The 21153-nt window shown below is 43.2% G+C and overlaps 3 protein-coding genes across 4 annotated transcripts; 1 reads left to right on the forward strand and 2 right to left on the reverse strand.

The window, feature by feature from the left end:
* Positions 1-329: 329 nt before the first annotated feature.
* LOC144716267 (protein MEI2-like 4) lies at positions 330-8495 on the forward strand. The gene is made up of 14 exons (XM_078591378.1): positions 330-655; positions 1158-1257; positions 1401-1446; positions 2110-2405; positions 2470-2628; positions 2952-3068; positions 3148-3302; positions 3378-3487; positions 3571-3840; positions 4196-4694; positions 4763-4847; positions 5527-5595; positions 5682-5861; positions 8016-8495. The coding sequence occupies exons 2-14, from the start codon at positions 1159-1161 to the stop codon at positions 8196-8198; spliced, it is 2268 nt and encodes a 755-aa protein (XP_078447504.1). The 5' UTR covers positions 330-655; position 1158; the 3' UTR covers positions 8199-8495.
* LOC144716268 (ubiquitin thioesterase otubain-like protein) lies at positions 8452-13187 on the reverse strand. The gene is made up of 9 exons (XM_078591379.1): positions 12823-13187; positions 11701-11766; positions 11527-11610; positions 11279-11401; positions 11075-11127; positions 10930-10979; positions 9627-9733; positions 9284-9527; positions 8452-8611 (listed from the first exon to the last, which is right to left on the reverse strand). Exons 1-9 carry the CDS (start codon positions 13066-13068, stop codon positions 8607-8609), a joined length of 978 nt encoding a protein of 325 aa, XP_078447505.1. The 5' UTR covers positions 13069-13187; the 3' UTR covers positions 8452-8606.
* Positions 13188-16774: 3587 nt separating this feature from the next.
* ATMAK3 (Acyl-CoA N-acyltransferases (NAT) superfamily protein) lies at positions 16775-20046 on the reverse strand. Of its 2 annotated transcripts, none has more exons than XM_078591375.1 (4): positions 19830-20042; positions 19266-19386; positions 18559-18614; positions 16775-17011 (listed from the first exon to the last, which is right to left on the reverse strand). In XM_078591375.1, the coding sequence occupies exons 1-4, from the start codon at positions 20025-20027 to the stop codon at positions 16802-16804; spliced, it is 585 nt and encodes a 194-aa protein (XP_078447501.1). In that variant the 5' UTR covers positions 20028-20042; the 3' UTR covers positions 16775-16801. The 2 variants fall into 2 exon arrangements, with proteins under 2 accessions (XP_078447501.1, XP_078447502.1); XM_078591376.1 differs by lacking the exon at positions 16775-17011 and adding an exon at positions 19489-19519 and having other exon boundaries at positions 18596-18614; positions 19830-20046.
* Between the last annotated feature and the right edge of the window lie 1107 nt (positions 20047-21153).

A 21153-nucleotide genomic window follows, 5' to 3' on the forward strand; every position in this document is an offset into this window, starting at 1 on the left:
TCCACCGTCCAATCCATGAACCCCTTATCCCCATCGCAAAAACCTGGACCCCACACCTTAGTTGACGCAAACACCCCTACAAGAACCAACGCCCCAGTCCCCGCCCAACGGAGACTTGCAAGGCTATTTCAGGGATTTCACATGAGCAAGTTTTATCCGCCGCACAAAGGATATCTCCGCGGGCCCCACACAGCCGTTAACTTAGACGGCGTCTAATTTAGTCTACGCCGTTACCGGTTCGTTATCTTTACCACCTCTCGTTCTCTCTCTGGATCTCCGGCTTTCTCTCTCTAGAAGTGGGGGGCTATAAATAAAGCGGCCGGCCATGCGGGCCCCTCCTCTCTGTTGTTTTGCTGTAGAGAGGGCCGTAACAACCCCTCCCCGACCTCTCTCTCTCTACCTCTCTCCGTCGTTGCCCGTCGGAGGAGCGAGGGAGGGATCGAAGGGAGGAGCTCGGCCGGATCGATCTTCGTCTTCTTCGGGATCGAGATTTCGGCATTGGAGGAGCTCTGCTGGAGGAATTCGTCTGTTGTTGCGGAAGATTGATTGGGCGGATTGAAGTCTGGATAGAGCGGACTGGTTGAGACGGCAATGAGGAGCTCGATCGGCTTCGCGTCCTTCTGATCTTGTGTTTTTCGGCGTGGATCGGATTCAGGTGGCTGATCTTTCTCCTTTTTGGATTTTGTTCCTTTTTGCTGGTGGTTTGAGCTGAGGATTTAGGGGAAACCGCGCGTGATCCCGCCGGTGTTTCGGTTCTTTGCTTTGTTTGAAGCGTGCTGCCTCAATTTTAGCTGTTTAGATTGTGAATTCCTCTCTATTTTTGTTGTCTCTGTATTATCGCGTGTGAGGCGGCTTTGCTTTAAGGCGTGATTTCGGTTCGAATTGTCTGTCAGATTTCGATCTCCGAAGCTTAATTAGGAGGAACGTCTTCCTGCCTTTTGCAATCATGTTTCGTGGAAGAAATTTCGGGATATTCTTCGATTGAACATTCGGATTGCGAGAATTCATAGATTTTCTCACGAAGTGAGTTTTCCAAGGAGCTTTATTTGGATAGTCGTTGAAATGGGAATATGCTGCTGAATTTTTATGGCTGACTAGGATGCTGGATCCAGGCAGGGTTTCTTCATTCTTAATGTTCTTTCGATCGCGTATCTCAGGATGGCGTCTGAAATCATGAACCAGAGGTATCTGTCATCAGTCTGCATGGCTTCTGCTCCATCTTCTTTCTTCTCAAATAGCCTCCGTCTTCTGAACGAGGTAAGCGATCTCCCCCAATTTTTTGTGAGCGAAATAATCACTATTCTTTCATTGCTGCCTTTTTAATTGACATCTTTGACCGAAGTACAGTTTAATATTCTTCGTCTTCATTATTTTGACTTCAATTTCCCTTTAAAATACAGAGGCAAGCGGATTTCTGGAAACCTGAATCATTGCCATATGGTCGCGGTTAGTTTTCATTTGGCATAACCTTGACCTGATTTTGGGGATTGACGGCCTCATTCTTTTTCTTTCGTTGACCCAGTATTTGATGTTGTAAATATTTCTTATAAACAGGGATGAATTAATAATCTGATAAGTTCCCTAGGCAGGCATGCATCAAGTAGATCTTCACTGTTGGGCCACATTTTAGGCTGAAAACAAGTTAGAATGCATATCTTTTTTGAACTAAACCCCTCAATTTCTGAAATCAGAATATTGAGGTTTAATATTTTCAACAGTTCTACCATATCAGATGTGAACAAAGAAGATCAAACTAGATGCGACCCTCAAAATATCTCATCTCAATATTCGCAACCTAAAGTTAAATCTTCGAATTAGTTATGTTCAGGATAACCTTACCTTGTTGGCCGAAGACAATTTGGCAGGAAGATGAAGAATGGTCCTGCTTAAACAATTATTCTAGAATAAATAGGAATTTTTTTGAGAGGTAGAAGCAAATATGTAAATAAACTCGGGTATGCAGGTGGATGAAAGATAGATTGCATCAATCAACTGTACAGAATTGTTTAAAAGCTCCATTCTCGGATCTGAGGAAGAGAATCATTCAATAAAAAAATTATAATTTTAAATTATTACCTAACAAATTTCATATATTTCACATGAATGCAGGTCGAGAGGAAACCCTGGAATCCATGGATGAAATTGAGGCACGTGTGATCAGAGACATTCTTCCTGATGATGACGAGCTGATCTCCGGAGTCACAGATGGAATCGAGTACAATAATCTCCACCACAACCTCGATGAAGCTGAAGATGACCTATTCTGCAGCATCGGAGGCATGGAGCTCGAAGCTGATGAAGGTCGGCGTGGCAACAAATATCTTGATCAACATCCTTCTAGAACACTTTTCGTTGGCAACATAGATGCAAGTGTGGAAGAGTTCGAGCTGAGGGCTCTGTTTGAGGTATTTTCCCTTTGTTTTTCCTTTTTCTTTGATTATTTTTATAACTTTTTTTTTTACTTTTCAGCAATATGGGAGCATCCGTGCGTTGAATATGGCCTCTAGGCATCGTGGATTTGTGACAATCACATTCTATGACTTGCGATCTGCCCGCAGTGCAATGAAAGCCCTTCAAAGCAAGTCTCTGAGGAACAGAGTCGTCGATGTTCAATTTTCATTTCCCAAGGTACCTGTCTGCTCATAGAGCTGCATTTTTTTTAATTTTTAAAGACTCAAATTGGACTTTTCACAAAAAAAAGACTCAAATTGGTCCAAATTGGTCTAGTTTTTACTTGTAAATTTGTTGAAAATAAAATATGGGATGTTTATTGTTTTTCTGTTCATATAAACGCATTTTCTTTAAATAAAATCGTTTTATTGTAGTGAATAAAACCTTAAGTGTGGTGGTTGGTAATAAAAATATTATCTAATTACTTTAATCCAGCGGATTTTTATGGATAATAAAATTTGGGGGTTTTTCGTCCCCTAAACTACTTTTTTGGTCGTCAGGACAATCTGTTAGAGGGGGATATTAACGAGGGGGTGATTGAAATTTTCCACCTCGAATCTTATGTTTTCAACGAGGATCTCATCAAGATATTTGCGGAGTATGGAGACGTCAAAGAGGTAATATTTTAATTTTCGTCCTTTAATAATGTCACAGTTGAAAAACCATATCAATGTGAAATTCCCCTCGGATTTATAGATTCACGAAATACCCCATAAACGTCATCATAAGCTTGTCGAGTTCTACGATGTCCGAGCCGCTCATGCCGTCCTCTATGGCTCGAATGGGGCCGATGATTTTCTGGGTAGCAAAATCAAGATTCTGTCAAAGAAAACCGGGCCTGCAAGATGGGGGTATAATTCTAATTTCAGATCATTTAAACAAGTCCTCTTATTATTCTAGCAAAATAACCTGTGTCACCAATCCAGTGCAATTCAGCAGCCTTCTCCCAGAGAATCTGCAAGATGCAGCCGCCTGGAGCCCCCAACTGACCTCGGTTCATCTCCGCTCCCCTGCTCTATCTCTCCACATTCTAGCCGTATATTCCCTCAAACTCAAAGTTCATCCTTCATACATTTTTTAATCGTGCGCCGCATTTTGACCAACCATGGTATAATTCAGGAGCCATGTCCTCGTATCTTCAGTCACCGCACCGTCAGTTGGACAGCTGCCAGTTTCCCCACAGCCTGTCCTCCCCTGCCCTGGTCTCCCCCTCCGGATTTGCTGAGTTGGAAGTCAATCATAATGGGCTTTCTAATGGGCTTGGAAGCCCATATTCCCGCTCTCTTCCTGATTACCACGACCGTTTGACTGGCGGCCTCCCGGTCAATCCCCTCTCCCCGTTCCCATGCTCGTCCATGAACCCCAAGCAAGTCCAAGACTATGACCACGGTAAGCCCAATCATAGGGATTAGCATCTGCTGATGACACTAAAGCATGATGATGATGTTGACGTTGATGGACAGACGAGACTGAATCTCAACAATGGCATTGTCGTCAACAGGCATCGAGGTCAACGTTGATGCTGTCCGTCTGCAGAGCAATGTCGATTTGTCATCAGTCAATGATGACAGCGTCATCTTTGCCTGTCCGCAACGCTCTGTCATCCTCGTCTTCTGTCAACGTTGTACATGGCATTGACCATCATTGACCAATGACATCGATGGACAATGAACGTTGATGCCTACCCAATAAAACCACCTGTTTTTAATGATTTTAATTAATTAAGTAAATAATATTATTGCAGGATTCGGAGGTTCAGGGAATCAGAGCCCGTGGAGCGTATCTCCGGGGCCAATGGCATGGCCAAACTCACCTTCAACAGTCAACTTCACGGCTTCTCCATCTCAAGCCCACGGGCCATTGATAAGCAGCCCATATATGCCCCCAGCCCATCATTATTCGGTCGGCTCGGCCCCGTCCGGGAACAGCCTGGTCTCGAGTCTGTGGGACAGGCGGGCTAGTGGGCCGCAATTCCAAACGGCCCTAAACCCGTTGGAGCTCTCTGCGCAGGGTTTTGGGCCGGCCCGTTCTCCCCAGCCACGGGCCCAAACGATCCACAACAGGAACCCCATGATCCCGCCGCTCTCGCCATTTGACTCTCCTAAAGATCGCGCCAGGACCCGGAGAAGCGAGTCCAGCGCGAACCAGCCGGATAACAAGAAGCAGTTTGAGCTTGACATCGATCGGATCATTCGGGGGGATGACTCCAGAACCACCCTGATGATCAAGAACATCCCCAACAAGTAATCATTCCCTTCGTCTTCAGAGAGAGAGTTGAAATTAATTGGTTTTTTTTCCGGTATTTGTGTAGGTACACGTCAAAGATGCTCTTGGCGGCGATCGATGACAGTCATCATGGGACTTATGACTTCATCTATCTGCCCATTGATTTTAAGGTAAGTTGCTGATTGATTTTATGTTCTGGTGTACTTGTCTTTATAGTTCCGGATCGTCTGGGACGTGGACGAAGGACGGGAATGGACGAATTTTGTCCCATCCGATGTCCGATGTTAGCTCAGGGACAAAGGACGGGACAGTTTTTTGTCCACCGACAGAAAACCGTCCTGTCCAATAATCTCGGGACGGTTTTTTGTCCCGTCCAGTCCTCCCGGGACGAATTTTCGTCCCAAAATTCATCCTGGACGAAAATTACCTATTTTATATTTTTAATATATTAATATGGATTTTTTCAAGTTTTTTAGGGAATTACTGAGGAGATAGAATGCAAATGGACATATCTACAATTATTTCTGAGTGGCGTCCATTTGCACCCACTAAAAAATACATGGACTTTGATGCAAATTGTCATTGTGGGGCCACGTGGCAACATCTCAATCGTCGGATGTGAATCTGGCGATTTTCCATCCAGTTTCGTCCGTCCATCGTCCGAGCCCTCTGGACAGACAGTTTTTTCATCCCAAGGGACGAAAACAGTCCCGTCCAGTGGTCCCCGGGACGAATTTCCGTCCCGAAATTCGTCCGTATCCTCGGACGGGGCGATTTTTTCGTCCCGTCCGCGTCCCTGCACTATACTTGTCTGTTTACTGACATTTCTTTCTCTCTCTAATTTGGCAGAACAAGTGTAATGTGGGGTATGCGTTCATCAACATGGTGGATCCAGGGAAGATCATACCATTCTTTCAGGTGTGGAAATTTCTTCTTTTTGTTTTTTTTCTTGGTGGATGGGGAAGATATTTGTTTATCAATTGATATATTTATTTTGTTGGCAGACGTTTAATGGGAAGAAGTGGGAGAAGTTCAACAGCGAGAAAGTGGCGTCGCTGGCGTATGCGCGGATACAGGGGAAGGCGGCACTCATCGCCCATTTCCAGAATTCCAGCTTGATGAACGAGGATAAGCGATGCCGTCCCATCCTCTTCCAAACTGAAGGCCCAAATGCTGGCGATCAGGTTCTCCCTCTCTCTCTCTCTCTCCCTCTCACTCTCTTTCTTTCCCTGTCTTTCTCTCTTTCTCTCCCTCTCACTCTCTCTCCCTCTCTCTCACTCTCTCTCTTCCCTGTCTCTGCCTCTCTTTCCCTCTCTCCCTCTCCCACTCTCTCTCTCTCTCACTCTCTCTCTTCCCTGTCTCTGCCTCTCTTTCCCTCTCTCCCTCTCCCACTCTCTCTCTCTCTCACTCTCTCACTCTCACTCTCTCTCTCTTTCTCTCTCTCTCCCTCACTCTCTCTCCCTCTCCCACTCTCTCTCTCTCCCTCTCTCTCGCTCTCTCTCTCTCTCTCACTCTCTCTCTCCCTTTCTCACTCCCTCTCTCACTCTCTCTCTTTCACTCTTTCCCTGTCTCTCTCTCCCTCTCTCTCTTTCTCTCTTTCCCTGTCTCTCTCTCCCTCTCTCTCTTTCTCTCTTTCCCTGTCTCTCTCTCCCTCTCTCTCACTCTCTCTCTCTTTCTCTCTCTCTCTTATTCACTCTCTCTCCCTCTCCCACTCTCTCTCTCTCTCTCCCTCTCTCTCTCTCCCTCACTCTCTCTCCCTCTCACACTCTCTCTCCCTCTCCCACTCTCTCTCTCTCTCCCACTTTCTCTCTCCCTCTCCCTCTCTCTCTCCCTCTCACACTCTCTCTCCCTCTCCCACTCTCTCTCCCTCTCCCACTCTCTCTCTCTCTCTCTCCCTCTCCTCATTCTCTCCCTCCCTCCTCTTTCTCTCTCCTCATTCTCCCTCCCCACTCTCTCTCTCCCTCTCCCACTCTCTCTCCCTCTTGCTCTCCCTCTCCCACTCTCCCTCTCTCCCTCTCTCTCTTTGTCTCCCATTCTCTCTCTCTCCCTCTCCCAGTCTCTCTCTCCCCCTCTCCCTCTTAGGCTTCGGGGATTTGGACAGATCGTTCGAATGTTCGATCGGATCAGGCATTTGAACGATCGAATCCGAACACCGATCTTCCCCGTTCAAATCCGATCCGAACCCGATCTGAGCATCTGTTCGGATTGGATTGTTCGAACAAGGTGGCTGTTCGGATCGAATGTTCGAATAAGATCCGATTCGAACACGTTGTTCGAATCCGGCGGTGCCAGCGGCGCCCAGCGCCGGCCAGCGGCCGCCCAGCACCAGCCAGCGACCATCCAGTGGCCGCCAGCGCCGGCAAGCGGCCGCCAGCACCGGCCAGTGGCCGCCAGCGCCGGCAAGCGGCCGCCAGCACCGGCCAGTGGCCGCCAGTGACCGCCAGCGGTGCCTGCAGCCGCCAGAGAGAGTCGTTGGCGGTCGCTGGCACTACTGGCCATTTGTTCAAAATTGTTCGAACATGTTCGAACAAGGTCGAACAAATGGAAATTGAACACGAGGAACCAAATTGTTCATTCGAAACTTTCGATCGAACACGAACAAAGGGTCTGTTCGATCGAAAGATTCGAACAAATCGTTCGAATCAGCTTTTGTTCGTACGAATCTGTTGATCAAGATTCGAACGATCCGGTCCAATCCCCGATGCCTACTCCCTCTCCCAGTCTCTCCCTCTCCCTCTCCCACTCTCTCTCTCCCTCCCTCTTTCTCTCTCCCCTCTCTCTCATTCCCTCTACTTCTCTCACTCTCTCTTTCCCTCCCTCTCTCTCTCTCCCACTATCTGGCTCTCTTTCTTTCTTTCTCTTTCTCTCCCACTCTCTTTCTCTCTCCCTCATTCTCTTTCTCTCTCTCTTTCTCTCCCTCCCTCTCCCACTCTCGTTCTCTTTCTTTCTTTCTCTCTCTCTCTCTCTCTCCCAGTCTCCTTCTCTCTCTCCCTGGAACACACGCATTCTCCCATTTACCATCAAGTCTATTAATCTCTCTCTCCCCTCATCCTCTTCCACACACTCTGCAGTTTAGTCATCTCTCTACCATTATCCTACGAATTCTAGTCATCTCTCTCTCCCTGACACATTCCGTCGGAATCTAATCACCTCTCTCTCCTAATCTTAGGAAGTCTCAACATCTCTCTCTCACGTTCAGCCGCATAATCTCTCTCCTCATCTCTCTCTCGCCACTTCCACTTTGTCGCGTCTACAAACCCCGCATCTCTCTCTCCACCATATCATCAGACGTCCACGTCAGCATCTCTCTCTCTCTCTAAGACTCTTACCTCCCTCAGGAACCGTTCCCGGTCGGAGGCCACGTGCGATCCAGACACGGCAAGAGCCGGACGAACAGCCACGACTCAACGCCGCGCCCATCCAGCCACTCTTCCCACGTGCCGGTCAACGGCGACGACTCCCCCAACGGCTCAGATTCCTTCTCTCCAGGTTCTTCTCTCAAGCCCTCCGACTCATCCTGACCGTCCATCTCCTCCTCTCTCTCTCTCTCTCCACAATTTTGCTGACATTTTCCGACACGAAGCGCCTCTTTGTACAATAAAAGACCAGAAAACGGGGGGGAAACGCACAAGTCTGTATAGAGAGAGAACCTCCCCCTTCCTCCTTGCCCCCACACACACGCTCTTTCTCTTTCTAACCTCTCTCTATCTGTCCATCTCACGATCTTCAAGTGTACATCCGTCGGCTTTGAATGCGACGGAACACGTATATGAATGTCAGCACAAAATTCCAAATGATACCCCTTCTCTTGATTCAAATGCGAGTGTTGTGGGAGTTCCTCTAGAGAGAGGGAGAGAGAGAGAAATGCAAGTGTTCTTGTTTCATCTTTTTTTTATGAGAGGAATGGTGAAGGATCTGCTGCTCCCTCTTCAGCCTGAAAGAATTGGTCGACGTGAGAGATGACCATCGATGTAGATGAAGAAAAGAGCTTAAAAGTAGAGAGAGGAGAGAAGGATAAAGAGATGGATATATGTATAGAGATATATGGAGAGATAGAGAGAGAGATATGAGGATTAGAAAAAACCCAACCGTGGAGCAAGAAGTAGAGTGAGACAGAGAGAAGAAAGACTGCTGGAGAGGAGAGAGAGGAAAGGGAGAGAGAGAGAGAGAGAGAACTGTAAGAGAGGCAAATAAAGAGAGAGTGGGTCCATGGAGAGATGGATATATGTATAGAGAGAAGAGAGATAGAGTGGGTATATAGACAGTAGAGAGAGAGTGGGTATGTAGAGAGAAGTAGAGTAAGAGGAGGAGGAGAGAGAGAGAGAGAGAGAGAGAGAGAGCGAAAGAGGAGGAAGAGAGTGGGTGCATCGAGAAGTAGAGAAAAAGGAGAGAGGTAGTGTGGGCATATATAGAGAGAAGCAGATAGTCAGAGAGAGAAAAGAGAGAGAATGGGCACATCAAAAGAAGCAGATAGAAAGAGGAGAGAGAGAGAGAGAGAGTGGGTATATAGGGAGAAGGAGAGAGGAAGAGAGAAAGAGGAGAGAGATATAAAGTGGGTAAATAGAGAGTGTAGAGAGAGAGAGATGGAAGTGTTTAGGGGGCATACCTGAGGTAGGGGAGGAGTAGAGGATGTCGTAGTGGCCGGGGCGGTAGAGGAGGGAGACGAAGCGAGGTGAGGGATCGGCATTTGACGGGACAAAGTCATGGTGGTTGACTTTGAGGGGCCCGTCGTCGCAGGAGCTTCGGTCAAGGTAGACCACGCGCACGGCCACGCCCAGCGCATCGGTCAACGCTGTTATGTGCACATGATCGCTCTCCTCCCCCATCGGCTCCACCGAGCTCTTGCAGAACTGCATTAATAGATTTATATACATATATATATAAATGGATTCTAAAGAGAGAGAGAGAGAGATAGATTCTAGAGAGAGAGATGGAATGCTGAGACGGACCTGGTCAACGGTTCCAATACCATTGCTGAAGCCCAGGATGAAGGGCTCAAAGAATGCAGCGCGGCGCCGGATCTCTCCCGTCGTCACAAACCTCAGGAACATCACCACTGCAAGAGCATGAGAGAAATGCGCTAACCATGACGATGACGATGATGATGACGATGAGGATGAGGATGACGACGATGATGACAACAATGGCAATGATGATAGTTGATAATGATGACGACTATTTAGCGTTATTGATATTGAAGGTAATATGATGATGATGATGATGATTTTTGAAGAATAAGGATGATGATGATGTGGGAAGTGGTGGATTTGATGTTGATACTGAGGACAAGAATGATGATGCTGAAGAGGGTGGTAATGGTGTTCATGACAACAGGGTGATGGCTATGGGGATGCTGATAATGATGATGATGATGATAGCGATGATGATAATTATGATGGTGTTGTTGCATTTTGAGGGTTATTGATATTGAAGGAAAATATGATGATGATGTTGGTGGCGGTGGTTTTGACGTTGATAATGAGGACAACAGTGATAATTATGGTAATGGCGACAGACTGATGGTAATTGGGATGCTGATGATGATGCTGACAATGATGAAGACAACGAAGATGACAATGATTGCAAGGATAGTGACAATGAGGATGAGGCTAATGATCATGAAAATGATGATAGTGATGGCAAGGAGGGTTATGGTGATGATGATAATGGAAATGAAAATGGCGATAATGATGATGATGGTTATAGTGACAACAACGATGAGGACACTGATGATCACGATAATGAAGATAGAATGATGGTGGCAATGACAATGATGATGCAGAAAACGATGATGATGACGATGATGACTCTGAGGACATTAATAATGAGGATGAGGTTAATGATGATAATGACAATGAGGATTATCATGATGATAGCGGTGAGAATGATGTTGATTGTGGTTGTGACGATGGCAATGAGAAAACTGATGATAATGATGATAGCATGATAGAGATAACAATGATGACGATGATGAAGATAACTGTGAGGACAATGACAATGACACAGTTGATGGTGACAACAAGGACTATGATGAAGATGATGACGACAAGGACTATGATGATGAAATGTTCCTGTCCTAGAGTAACAAATGCAAAAATGGTGACAATGATGATGATGATGATGATGACAATGAAGATTATGAAGCTGATAAATATGATGATGGCGGTGACAATAATGATAGTGACCATGATGATGATGGAATGTTGCTATTATAGAGAGAAAATTGTGAAAACTCGGCCATCTAGAAGTTACCAGAGTCCGAATAAGAGTGATCCCTACTCTTCTGCAGGAGGTCCTCGGCACTAAACCATCAAGAAAGACGATCCTTTAAGCTCTTGATTATAAATGCTCTATTTTCCAAATTTTTACATAAAAAATTACACTTGATATCACCAACCTCATCAATACTCCTTCTTTTTGTGTTACAGCATCTAGAAAATCTTTAAATGCCTACATGGCCACAAAACTAAGATTAATCATCAATTAAAATCATCCATAGATTATTTATTGAACAAGGAAAGAAATCTGCTGCACAGGTTCTGAATGCAAGAAATTGAGGAAAGTAATTTAACATTGATTAAAAAAATAAAAAAGGGTTTACCTCAAAGTAATCTTCAAAGGTGAATTCAGCATAGCCGAGAGCCTGAAGGGTCTTCTTGGATTCCTCGATGTTTGATTTGATGCGGAGAACTTCAGCTTTGTCTTGGGTTTCCAGAATATGCTCCTATAGATGAACGGGGAATAATCATTTTATAAACCATATTTTCAGAATTTTTCATAACTGAAATTGGATCGATTGGATTCGTAAAAAAAATGAAAATAAGCTGTAAACTACTAAGGGGAATTTACCAGATAAGAAAACATGAAGCTGCGGAAGAAACAGTTCCCATCACCTCTCGTTCGTCTCATAGCAGAATAATGTTCAGAAAGCATCTGGGAAAATAATTTAAAGATTAAAAAAAGATTACGACGATGATGATAGAGATATGGATGTAAGACCCATTTGCATAGAATTTAAAAAACCTTAATTTTTTCCTGTAAGATCGGGCTACCAGATTCATACTCGGTTGCTAACGCAGACAAGGGTTCCTGAAAAGTTAAAAATAATAGTAATCATTGGTAAGAATATTGTCAGATAATGAAATCTGTTCTTTAATAACGTTGTGTCCGAGCTGCAGTATAAAATATTGAGAGAAAAAAATTATAATTTCATCTATTTCCAACACATTTTTCTCACACCCATACTAATTTTAAAAAAATATAAAAAGACCCCATGATACTGCCACGATATCATCCTGCAATACAACTTTCATCATTTAGATAAATCTAGAGACGTGGATTAGGTTCATCCAAAGCTCATAATTGCATCTAGGCCTGCATTTCGTTCAATCATTCTAGGAGATTTATCCGTTAAGAAGAGCAGGAAAAACCATCATCTCAACAGAGGATTCAATGGTATGCAAGAGATCAGTTCTTTGATATTCCTATTTTAGGAATCATTAGACATCACATTAGTCAAAGATCGCAATGAGGACGCAATTCATCCAGCAGATATCGCAGATGAGTTGAAGATCAAACGGTTGAAAACAAAAAGAAATTGAACACACAAAGTTAACTCACTGAATGACAAAAAACGACCTAATATGCAAGAGCTTCAGGAGCCCGAATACATTTGAGATATTGCAAAAAGCAAGCAATAAAAATGGAGAGTACGAACGTGTTAAAGAATAGACTATACAAATAACACTGAAATTCACCTTTACTCCGACGCACAGAAAGAGAAACCAAACGTTTGAAAACTAATCGAAAAAGAAACCAAAGTTACATCAAATACTATGTGAAAACGACCCAATTTCCAAGATTTTCGGCAGTGCAAATGTCCTTCAAATATTTCAAAAACCTTCCAAAAAAATTAAAATAAACAGGTTAAGCAATCGGCGATCCGACGCACAGAATGAAAAGCCAATCGTTGGAAGACGAATGGAAAAAGAAACCAAGGTTGCTACAATGTTCGACAGAAAAAAAACGACCCAATTTTAAAGGCTTCTAGCAGCCCGAATGCCCATCAAATATTTCAAAAACATCCCATTAAAGAATGTATATAAAAAAAAAAAGTAAAACGATCCGAATGCCCAAAGAATTCACCTTATCTCCAACGCACGGCATCTTCTGGGCCTCCTCTTGCAGAATGCTGGACTGCTGATGCAGAATATCATCGTCCCTGAAGGCAATCCAATCATATCCTTCGGGGGCAAGACTGAGCGAGGTTTCAGGCCCATCGGCCAATCGGAGGAAAGAATGCTCAAGAACGCGAGCCGCGGAAGGTTTGGGGCTCGAATTGGAGGTGCTGCACTCCTCCACTGAGCTCTCTACCGAAGAAGGACTCGACATCTTCTCCACCAACGCTCGATCTGGCAAGATTGAGGAGATCGTTTTCGCCTCTTCTTTGAACTGGACAAACGGAAATTGGTCGGATTTTGGGATTTTTATTTCCGTTGGATGGTCGTTTTGCGTGTATGTGCTTCTCAAAACAAATGCTAGTGTTGTTTTTTTACTCCTTTTTCTTTTATATATTCATTTGAGTGTTTAATTAGCTTGGGATGGATGGATGGATGGATGGACGGATGGACGGACGGACGGATGGATGGATGGATGGATTGAGAGACGGATGGATGAATGTATAGATGTATGGAGAGATGGACGGTGGATGGATAGAGAGATAGATGGAGAAAAAGATGGATGGTTGATGGATAGAGAGATAGACGGAGAAAGAGATGGACGGTGGATGGATAGAGAGATAGATGGACAGAGAGATGGATGGATGGACGGTGTATGGATAGAGAGATAGATGGATAGAGAGATAGATGGATAGAGAGATGGATGGATGGACGGTGTATGGATAGAGAGATAGATGGATAGAGATATAGATGGATAGAGAGATGGATGGATGGACGGTGTATGGATAGAGAGATAGATGGATAGAGATATAGATGGATAGAGAGATGGATGGATGGACGGTGTATGGATAGAGAGATAGATGGATAGAGAGATGGATGGATGGATGGTGTATGGATAGAGAGATAGACTGATAGAGAGATGGATGGATGGACGGTGTATGGATAGAGAGATGGATGGATGGACGGTGTATGGATAGAGAGATAGACGGATAGAGAGATGGATGGATGGACGGTGTATGGATAGAGAGATGGATGGATGGACGGTGGATGTATGGATGGACGGACGGTGGGTGGATGGATAGAGAGATGGATGGATACATGGATGTATGGCAGATGGATGGATGCATGGATGGATGGATAGAGAGATGGATGGATGGACGGTGGGTGGATGTATGGATGGATGGATAGTGGATGGATGGACAGTGGGTGGATGTGTGGATGGATGGATGTATAGAGATATGGATGGATGCATGACGGATGGATGGATAGAGATATGGATGGATTGGCGGTGTATGGATAGAGAGATGGATGGATGGACGGTGGGTGGATATATGGATGGATGGATTGTGGTTGGAAGAATAGAGAGATGGATGGATGGATAGAGAGATGGATGGATGGACAGGGTATGGATAGAGAGATGGATGGATGGTGAGTGGACGTATGGATGTATGGATGGATGGTGGATGGATGGATAGAGAGTTGGATGGATAGAGAGATAGATAGATAAAGAGATAGATGGACAGAGAGACGAATGGATTGATGGAAGGTTGGCTGGATGGATAGATGGATGGACAGGCGAACAGGTTGTTAGGGATTGGATGAACGAACAGATGGATGGACAGACAGACGGATGGACAGATGGATGGATGGATGGATGGATAAATCCCAACAGGGACAATGGAAACTGGATGGAACGGAACGCCCTGTACTGGTTCTCCTGAACCGTCCAGAACCGCTCTCTTTATACAGTCATTTATTATATAAGTATGTTTTTGAAGCCATGGAGATTTTAGTCTGGCAGCTATTTAGTATCGGTTGTGTATATTTTAGTTTGTATCCAGCATTAAAAAACAAAATGAAATATTGAGTATAGTTATGTTCTAAAATTTTAAAATTCCAATATATATCTTTACTTTTTTCAACTTTATGTCTAAATTTTGGCTCAGATTTTTACCGATCATAAAATAATTCTCCCAAACTCTTTTGGTACTGGAATACCGCTTGTCTATTATTTTTGCCACTGGATTATATCTTCCATTAGTCCATCTATTTATTATAGTAATCAGTTGACCTCATTAAAATGAAATATTAGAAATAAAATATTTTGAGACAATCTATCAAGGAAATAATTAGATTGATAATTGTAGCAAGAGGAGAGCTAATCATTTTGGATAAAGGTTAACCTTTTATCTGATGTTAAGTTTTTTTTTATTTTGTCAGTCATTGCTTAGACAATGAGTTCCTTCGCCAATTCTTTCCCAAGAACTGGCTTCCATTTTATTTTTTTTCAGAACAAGAGATTATGCAAATTTTAGGGTAAGGTTCAATTAGATCATGACAACATAACCCATAAAATTAAAAGGGAACACTATAAATCTGAATAAAAAATGCGTCCCGTCCCTCACCCCTATCTCTTCTCTTTCAATAGGAACAGGTTTAGATGTAAGCCTACTGAGGTAAATCTTAACTTAGAGTGAGGGTGTACATTTTTCAAATTCCTATGTTATATCCTAAGCCTAGAAACTAATATCTGACTTGTAAGCCCTAGATTTCCTTCCATATACCTCTCTGTATTCCCTTTTCTCATATTCTCTTTCCTAATCACTCCATCTTTTTTTCTTTAGTAAAATTATGTCAATGAACCACTAAATACAGAGAGATGAATTGGTCATATGTGAGGTGGCATCTAATTCAGGGTGGAGAGGCAAAAAGACAGATATCCAGAACTAGAGAGAGAGAGAGAGAGAGATAAAAAAACATTCAAATATAGAGCTAGAGAGAGACAGAGACAAGAGGGGAGAAGAAGGCATATAGGAGGTAGAATCAGACAAAAAGGACAAAAGAGAGAGAGAAAGAGAGACATAGGGAGAGGTAGAGCTAGATAGCAAAGAAAGGAATATGGTGAGAGAGAGCTTGAAAAAGATATGAAAGAGAGAAAATGAAAGGTAGAAAGAGAGAGAGTGAGGAGGAGTTGGACAAACAAGAGAGAAAAGAGACAGATGAAGGCACAGAGAGATAGACATTAGAAGAGGGAGAGATGGAGGAATGGAGGGATAGAAAGAGAGTGAGAGAGAGAGAGAGGGAGGGAGAGGGAGAGTGTGAGATAGAGAGCAAGAGTGACAGAGAACAAGAGTGAGAGAGAGGGAGTTAGAGAGAACGAGAGCAAGAGAGGAGGGACAGAGGTAGGGCGAGAAAGAGAGAGAGAGAGGGAAGGACGGTTAGAGAGAGAGAGAGAGAGATGGAGAATAAGAGAGGGAGGGATGGTGAGAGAGAGAGAGATGGAGAGAGAGAGAGAGAGGGAGGGAGGAATGGAGAGACGGAGTGAGAGCAAGAGCAAGAGAGAGAGCGAGCGAGAGAGAGAGAGAGAAAGAGAGAAAGAAATAGAGAGCGAGAGAGAGAGAGAGAGAGAGAAATAGAGAGCAAGAGTGAGTGTGTGTGTGTAGGAGAGAGAGAAATAGAGAGCGAGAGTGAGTGTATGTGTGTGTGTGTGAGAGAGAGAGAGAGAGAGTGTGTGTGTACGTGTGTGTGTGTGAGAGAGAGAGAGAGCGAGAGCAAGAAAGAGGAAGAAAGAGCGGGTGAGAGCAAGGGGGAGAGAAAGTTAAAGAAAAAAGAGGGAAGAGAGACAAATAAAGGCAGAAAGAGAGGGAACCATAGAGGGAGAGGCGCAGCATAGAGAGAGAGAATGACAAGAGAGAGAAAGAGACGATAGAGAGAGAGAGAGAGTAAGGCAAAAAAGAGAGAACAGAGACTAATAAAGGCCATAGAGAGAGACAAAAGAGAGGATAGAGTTAATGAAAATGTGAGAGAGTGAGAGAGAGGGGGGCAGAGGGAGAGATTTCGACAGAAAATAGAGAAGAGAGTCAGATATAGGCAGAAAGAGAGGAGAGAGGGACAGAGAGAATTAAAGAGAGAGAGAGAGATAAAGAGAGAGAAAGGCATGCTTGTTTTCACTGAAAATTATACAAGGGAGGTTCTAGGGGATGGTGACCACCATCAGATTCCTCAAGCGTAGGATCTTGGCGAGGAAACAAGAGTTTCAGACGAAACGCATCGACGCCGTTCAAATAATAACGAAATAATCGCTTGGCCCTGATAAACCCAAGTCGTCCGTACAGCGCCAGGGCCCCTTTGTTTGTAACTTCTGCCTCTAATGTGACCTGTTGTGCTTTTACAGTCAACTCAGATATATGGCAGAAGAAAAATAATAAAATAAAACTATTTCAATAAAACTGTAATCCAAAGTCAACAGAGAGAAAATAGATAAAAGAGTAACTCCTCAAACCTAGAGAATATTTCACCACAATCCTTTCTCAATTGTAATGATAGGAATAGAGAGCTGATTCAATCAATTTGTTAACATATTTGATTTATTGCAATGATGAGACTAGAGTTTCTGGTCAATTGTAATGATAAGTCTAAGTTCCGGCATGACCAGATGCCTGGGGGGAACCATGGATCGACCGGGGACAAGCTGCCTGGAGACGTGGTGCAGTAGAGATGGTCACGAGGGAGATGGTCTGCAGGGAGATACGGGACTTGACACCAAGGAGAGGAGGGGTTCAAGTCACACACACTCCTTCAGCTTGGCTGCTCTCTGATAGGAGCAGTTCTTGTATAAAATTCACAATTGGAATATCCAATAATGAATTCCAAATTGTTAACAGATGCACAGGGAAAAGAAAAAGTAAAGAATAACAAGAGAGGCCACAAGGAGGACTCCCCTTCTCTCTGGCTGCAGTGACTCCTACTGCTCTGGCCTCTCGGCCTCCTCATTAGCTATTCTACCTAAAATCTTGAAAATGACCTCCTCCTTCAGTCTTCCGGTGCAGGGGCAATCTAACGGGGGGTCATGCGATCCTTCACAACTTTAGAAAACAAAATAACTCTAAGGAAAAGCTGATACGATCCTTGGTGTAGGCTTGTATCCGTGAAAAGGGCTAGACGAGAAGTGAAGACGTTCCCGGAGTGGAGAGTAGAACAGGAATGATCAGAGGAGAGGTCAAACGGAGGAGGCAGAGATCAACCAGGGACGAGCCGCCTGAAGATGCGGTGAGGTAGAGACGATCACGAGGGACAGTGATTGCAGAGGGAAAGAGGGGACTTAGACATCGAGAGAAGAGACAAGTAACTCTAGCTTCATTATTTTTGGCTGCTCTCCTAGAGGGAGGGCTGCTCTATTTAAAGGAAATACATAAGGCTCAAACAACCAATGTGCCCTTTTGTGGGCTAACATGATGAAACTAACTATAGATAGGGTGGGGTTCAGATCAAAAGCCAATCCGACTTCCAAGGCAATTCAATTTTTTTTAACTGAAAATTTGGGCCGAATGGAAATGTAAAAAATTAAATGAGACAAGGGTATTTACAATGTTAAGAATGAAACTATGATCCAAGTTTTTCAGATATTTTGCCTCCCATTTTGAAGATACAAAATACCAACAATTCAGCTTTTTCAAAAGTTCTAGTCAGCAATCATGTAAATAATATAATGGATGTAAAGAATATCAAAAGTTCTAGTCAGCAATTCAGCCTTGCCATCGTGCACAGAAATACCTTTTTATCATCGTTCATTTTATAGATAGTTTAACTTTGGAAAAGTGATAAAAAAAAATGGATTTGGAAAAATATAATGAAATTATTATGAATCATTATTAGTTGCAGTTAGTAGTTTAAAAGCGAAGTCCATAGTGCAGGAAGTACTAACCTCTTCACAACCAGACTCCCGCATTACTCTAATGGATCTAGTAACAAGCTCAGTAGCTGCAACAAAGAAGAAACATACGATAACTATGTCATGAACTGAATTCTAGTAGAAATTTTAAACTCTTTCATGTACATTAGTTCAAAGTAGTATCCAAAAATCATCTATAATTCCACTCGGCAGTACTATTCAGCGCAGAAATAGAGATGATTTCTGATGCACAACGTTTCTTCTCCACGCATTACCAAAGGAAGAAGAGAAGACACGTGTGAGAAGACCCCACGTCGAATGAACACGCCCGGGAACAGGTATAAATAATGGGAAACGGGAAAGAACAAGAGGTGAACTCGTTTTTCAAGAATTCATATGCAAGAGCAGACTGAGTGCTCGGGAGACCTCACAGGAGATCTCCATCAACTCGACCCAAATTCATCTTGTTTGGCCTCTCTTATATACTACATTCTTCTTTTTGATCTTTGGATGAACCTGTTATCAACATCGATAGAGTAAGATTCTGCATTCTATTGAATATATATTCGATCTCACTTCATAGAAGATTCTTCAGATCGATATCAATTTCTAAGTCATTTCGCGCAATAATGGACACATTCAGCAGAACCCGATAACGTAAAATCAAGTTAGATAAAAAATAAATAAAAATGATCCAACAAATAAAAGATATAAACAATAATTGAGAAAAAAACATTTACCAATGCCTCGTCCTCTGTAAGGTTTGACGACAACCAGCATAGCAATGTAACCCCTGAATTGATGGCGATGCTCTCCCATCTTGCATACGACAGTTCCAATACATTTGCCCTTGTGAAACGCCTGATCATCAAATTAAAATTAAAAAAAAAACCAAAAAACTCAGCCAGAGGAAAATTTACCAAGACATTAGAATTATTCGATTCTGGAATTGATATTAGATACCAATATGCTCTTTATGTCCGCTGTATCCAATCTGTAATGGAGAAAATTAAGGATGAAAAAATTCGCTGCAAAATCCTGTCCCTATCAGACATTACTATTTTTTTCACGTCTAGATTAGATTTTTTCAAAAAAAAAGTATAATAAAATTGAATCCCATAATCATTCAACCTGAGAACATAAGCTCGACCCTTTTTCTGTGCATAGAATTCGAGCCCAAAAAGTCATCCATTCATTCATGTCGTCCCCTCACAAAAAATTATCGTTCAAAACACAAAAAATCCAAAAAAAAAAACAACTTTGTGAAAGAGAAAACGAAAACAAGATGGAGAAGAATTCATTACAAGAAAAGAGAGCTGGGGCCAGAGATAGACAAAGTAGCGGTACGTGAAGATCGAGTAGGGCTCGCTCAGTTCTTGATCTACGAGACCCATGATCAGAGGTAATTGGTGCTCGCCGCTGTAGCTCACGTATTCGATCTCCGCCGCCGCCTCTCCGGCGCCGCCTCCGTCCTCCATTCTCAGACTTTCTTCTTCACCCATTACAACCCCCCCCCTCAAATTAAAGCCTCTATCACCCACTAAGGCCCAAATTGCCCATTAAGGCCCAAATTGTCCATTAAGACCCAAATAGCCCATTAATACCCCCAAATAGCCCATTAAGATCCAAATTGCCCATTAAGGCCCAGATGGCCCATTGAGGCCCAAATAGCCCATTTATACCCCCAAATAGCCCATTAATGCCCAAATAGTCCATTAAGGCCCAAAAAGCCTATTAAGTCCCAAATATCCCATTAAGGCCCAAATAGCCATTAAGGTATTCAGTGTTGTTTTAAGTATTTAAACAGCTCCTGGCCAAGTCCATTAAGGCCCAAAAGAGCCTAATTCTAAGAAGATTTGGCCCAATAAGACGGGGATGGTCTCGACCTGGGATAGTGGGTCATTCGGGGCTGTGTAGTTTAGTGTATATAAGCCGCCACTTGTCTTGACCGTTGAGGCCCAAGAAAGCCCAATACTAGTGGTATCAGTTTCGATCAATATCAGAGTAAAATTTTTGCTAATAATGCAAATTAAGTTTCGACATTTCATCAAAATTTGAGGAAATGAATTCATCTACATGTTAAAATGCATGAACTATACCTGGGAAAAATGAACTGTATTTATGAAAAGTTTGGAAATCGGCAGATATTTGTTCTAGATTGGAGGGTGTGACAACGGAGAGTATCGAGAGGGCGTTTCTGAAAATTGGAGAATGATATAAGAGGAATATGGATTGATAACATTTCAAAAATGAAAATGAACATTTCAAAATTTATGCAGACCGAAGACTTGATATCCTAACGCCAAATAAATGTTTTATCTTGAGGGTCACAATCAAAGCAAAAAGGGAGAATTTGAAAGTTACACAACATCTGCCGGTAGCTCAATGAATGGCATCTTCAGCCTCATTTTGGTAAATGCCACACTGTAAGGACCCTTCACTTTCACTGTGAAGCACATATCTCAATGAGTTGACAGCAAAAGTTAGAAGAAGGTAAAACTATACGACGACTTATTTCTCACCTATTGCTAGAGAAATGAAACCTTCAAGTGCTGATTCCTTCTTTTGAAATGGCAGCTTCGAAATTCAAAATAACCTGTTCTTCCTACAAGCACAAATCCCAATCAA

This window comes from Wolffia australiana, chromosome 20 (assembly GCF_029677425.1).
Source record: "Wolffia australiana isolate 7733 chromosome 20, ASM2967742v1".
Taxonomy (NCBI): Eukaryota; Viridiplantae; Streptophyta; class Magnoliopsida; order Alismatales; family Araceae; genus Wolffia; species Wolffia australiana.

What these genes read in the sequence shown, in the direction of transcription:
- ATMAK3 (XM_078591375.1), bottom strand. Translation starts at nt 20,027, where the DNA reads ATGGGTGAAGAAGAAAGTCTGAGAATGGAGGACGGAGGCGGCGCCGGA. An exon ending in GGCCCCAGCTCTCTTTTCTT is followed by an intron (nt 19,387 to 19,829) that starts GTAATGAATTCT and finishes TTTGATGATCAG; the next exon opens with GCGTTTCACAAGGGCAAATG. An exon ending in GGGAGTCTGGTTGTGAAGAG is followed by an intron (nt 17,012 to 18,558) that starts GTTAGTACTTCC and finishes AAAGCACAACAG; the next exon opens with GTCACATTAGAGGCAGAAGT.
- LOC144716268 (XM_078591379.1), bottom strand. Translation starts at nt 13,068, where the DNA reads ATGTCGAGTCCTTCTTCGGTAGAGAGCTCAGTGGAGGAGTGCAGCACC. An exon ending in TCTTACAGGAAAAAATTAAG is followed by an intron (nt 11,611 to 11,700) that starts GTTTTTTAAATT and finishes TTATTTTCCCAG; the next exon opens with ATGCTTTCTGAACATTATTC. An exon ending in CCTTTGAAGATTACTTTGAG is followed by an intron (nt 11,128 to 11,278) that starts GTAAACCCTTTT and finishes GTGGCCATGTAG; the next exon opens with GCATTTAAAGATTTTCTAGA.
- LOC144716267 (XM_078591378.1), top strand. Translation starts at nt 1,159, where the DNA reads ATGGCGTCTGAAATCATGAACCAGAGGTATCTGTCATCAGTCTGCATG. An exon ending in TATCTCTCCACATTCTAGCC is followed by an intron (nt 3,488 to 3,570) that starts GTATATTCCCTC and finishes GGTATAATTCAG; the next exon opens with GAGCCATGTCCTCGTATCTT. An exon ending in ATCTGCCCATTGATTTTAAG is followed by an intron (nt 4,848 to 5,526) that starts GTAAGTTGCTGA and finishes CTAATTTGGCAG; the next exon opens with AACAAGTGTAATGTGGGGTA.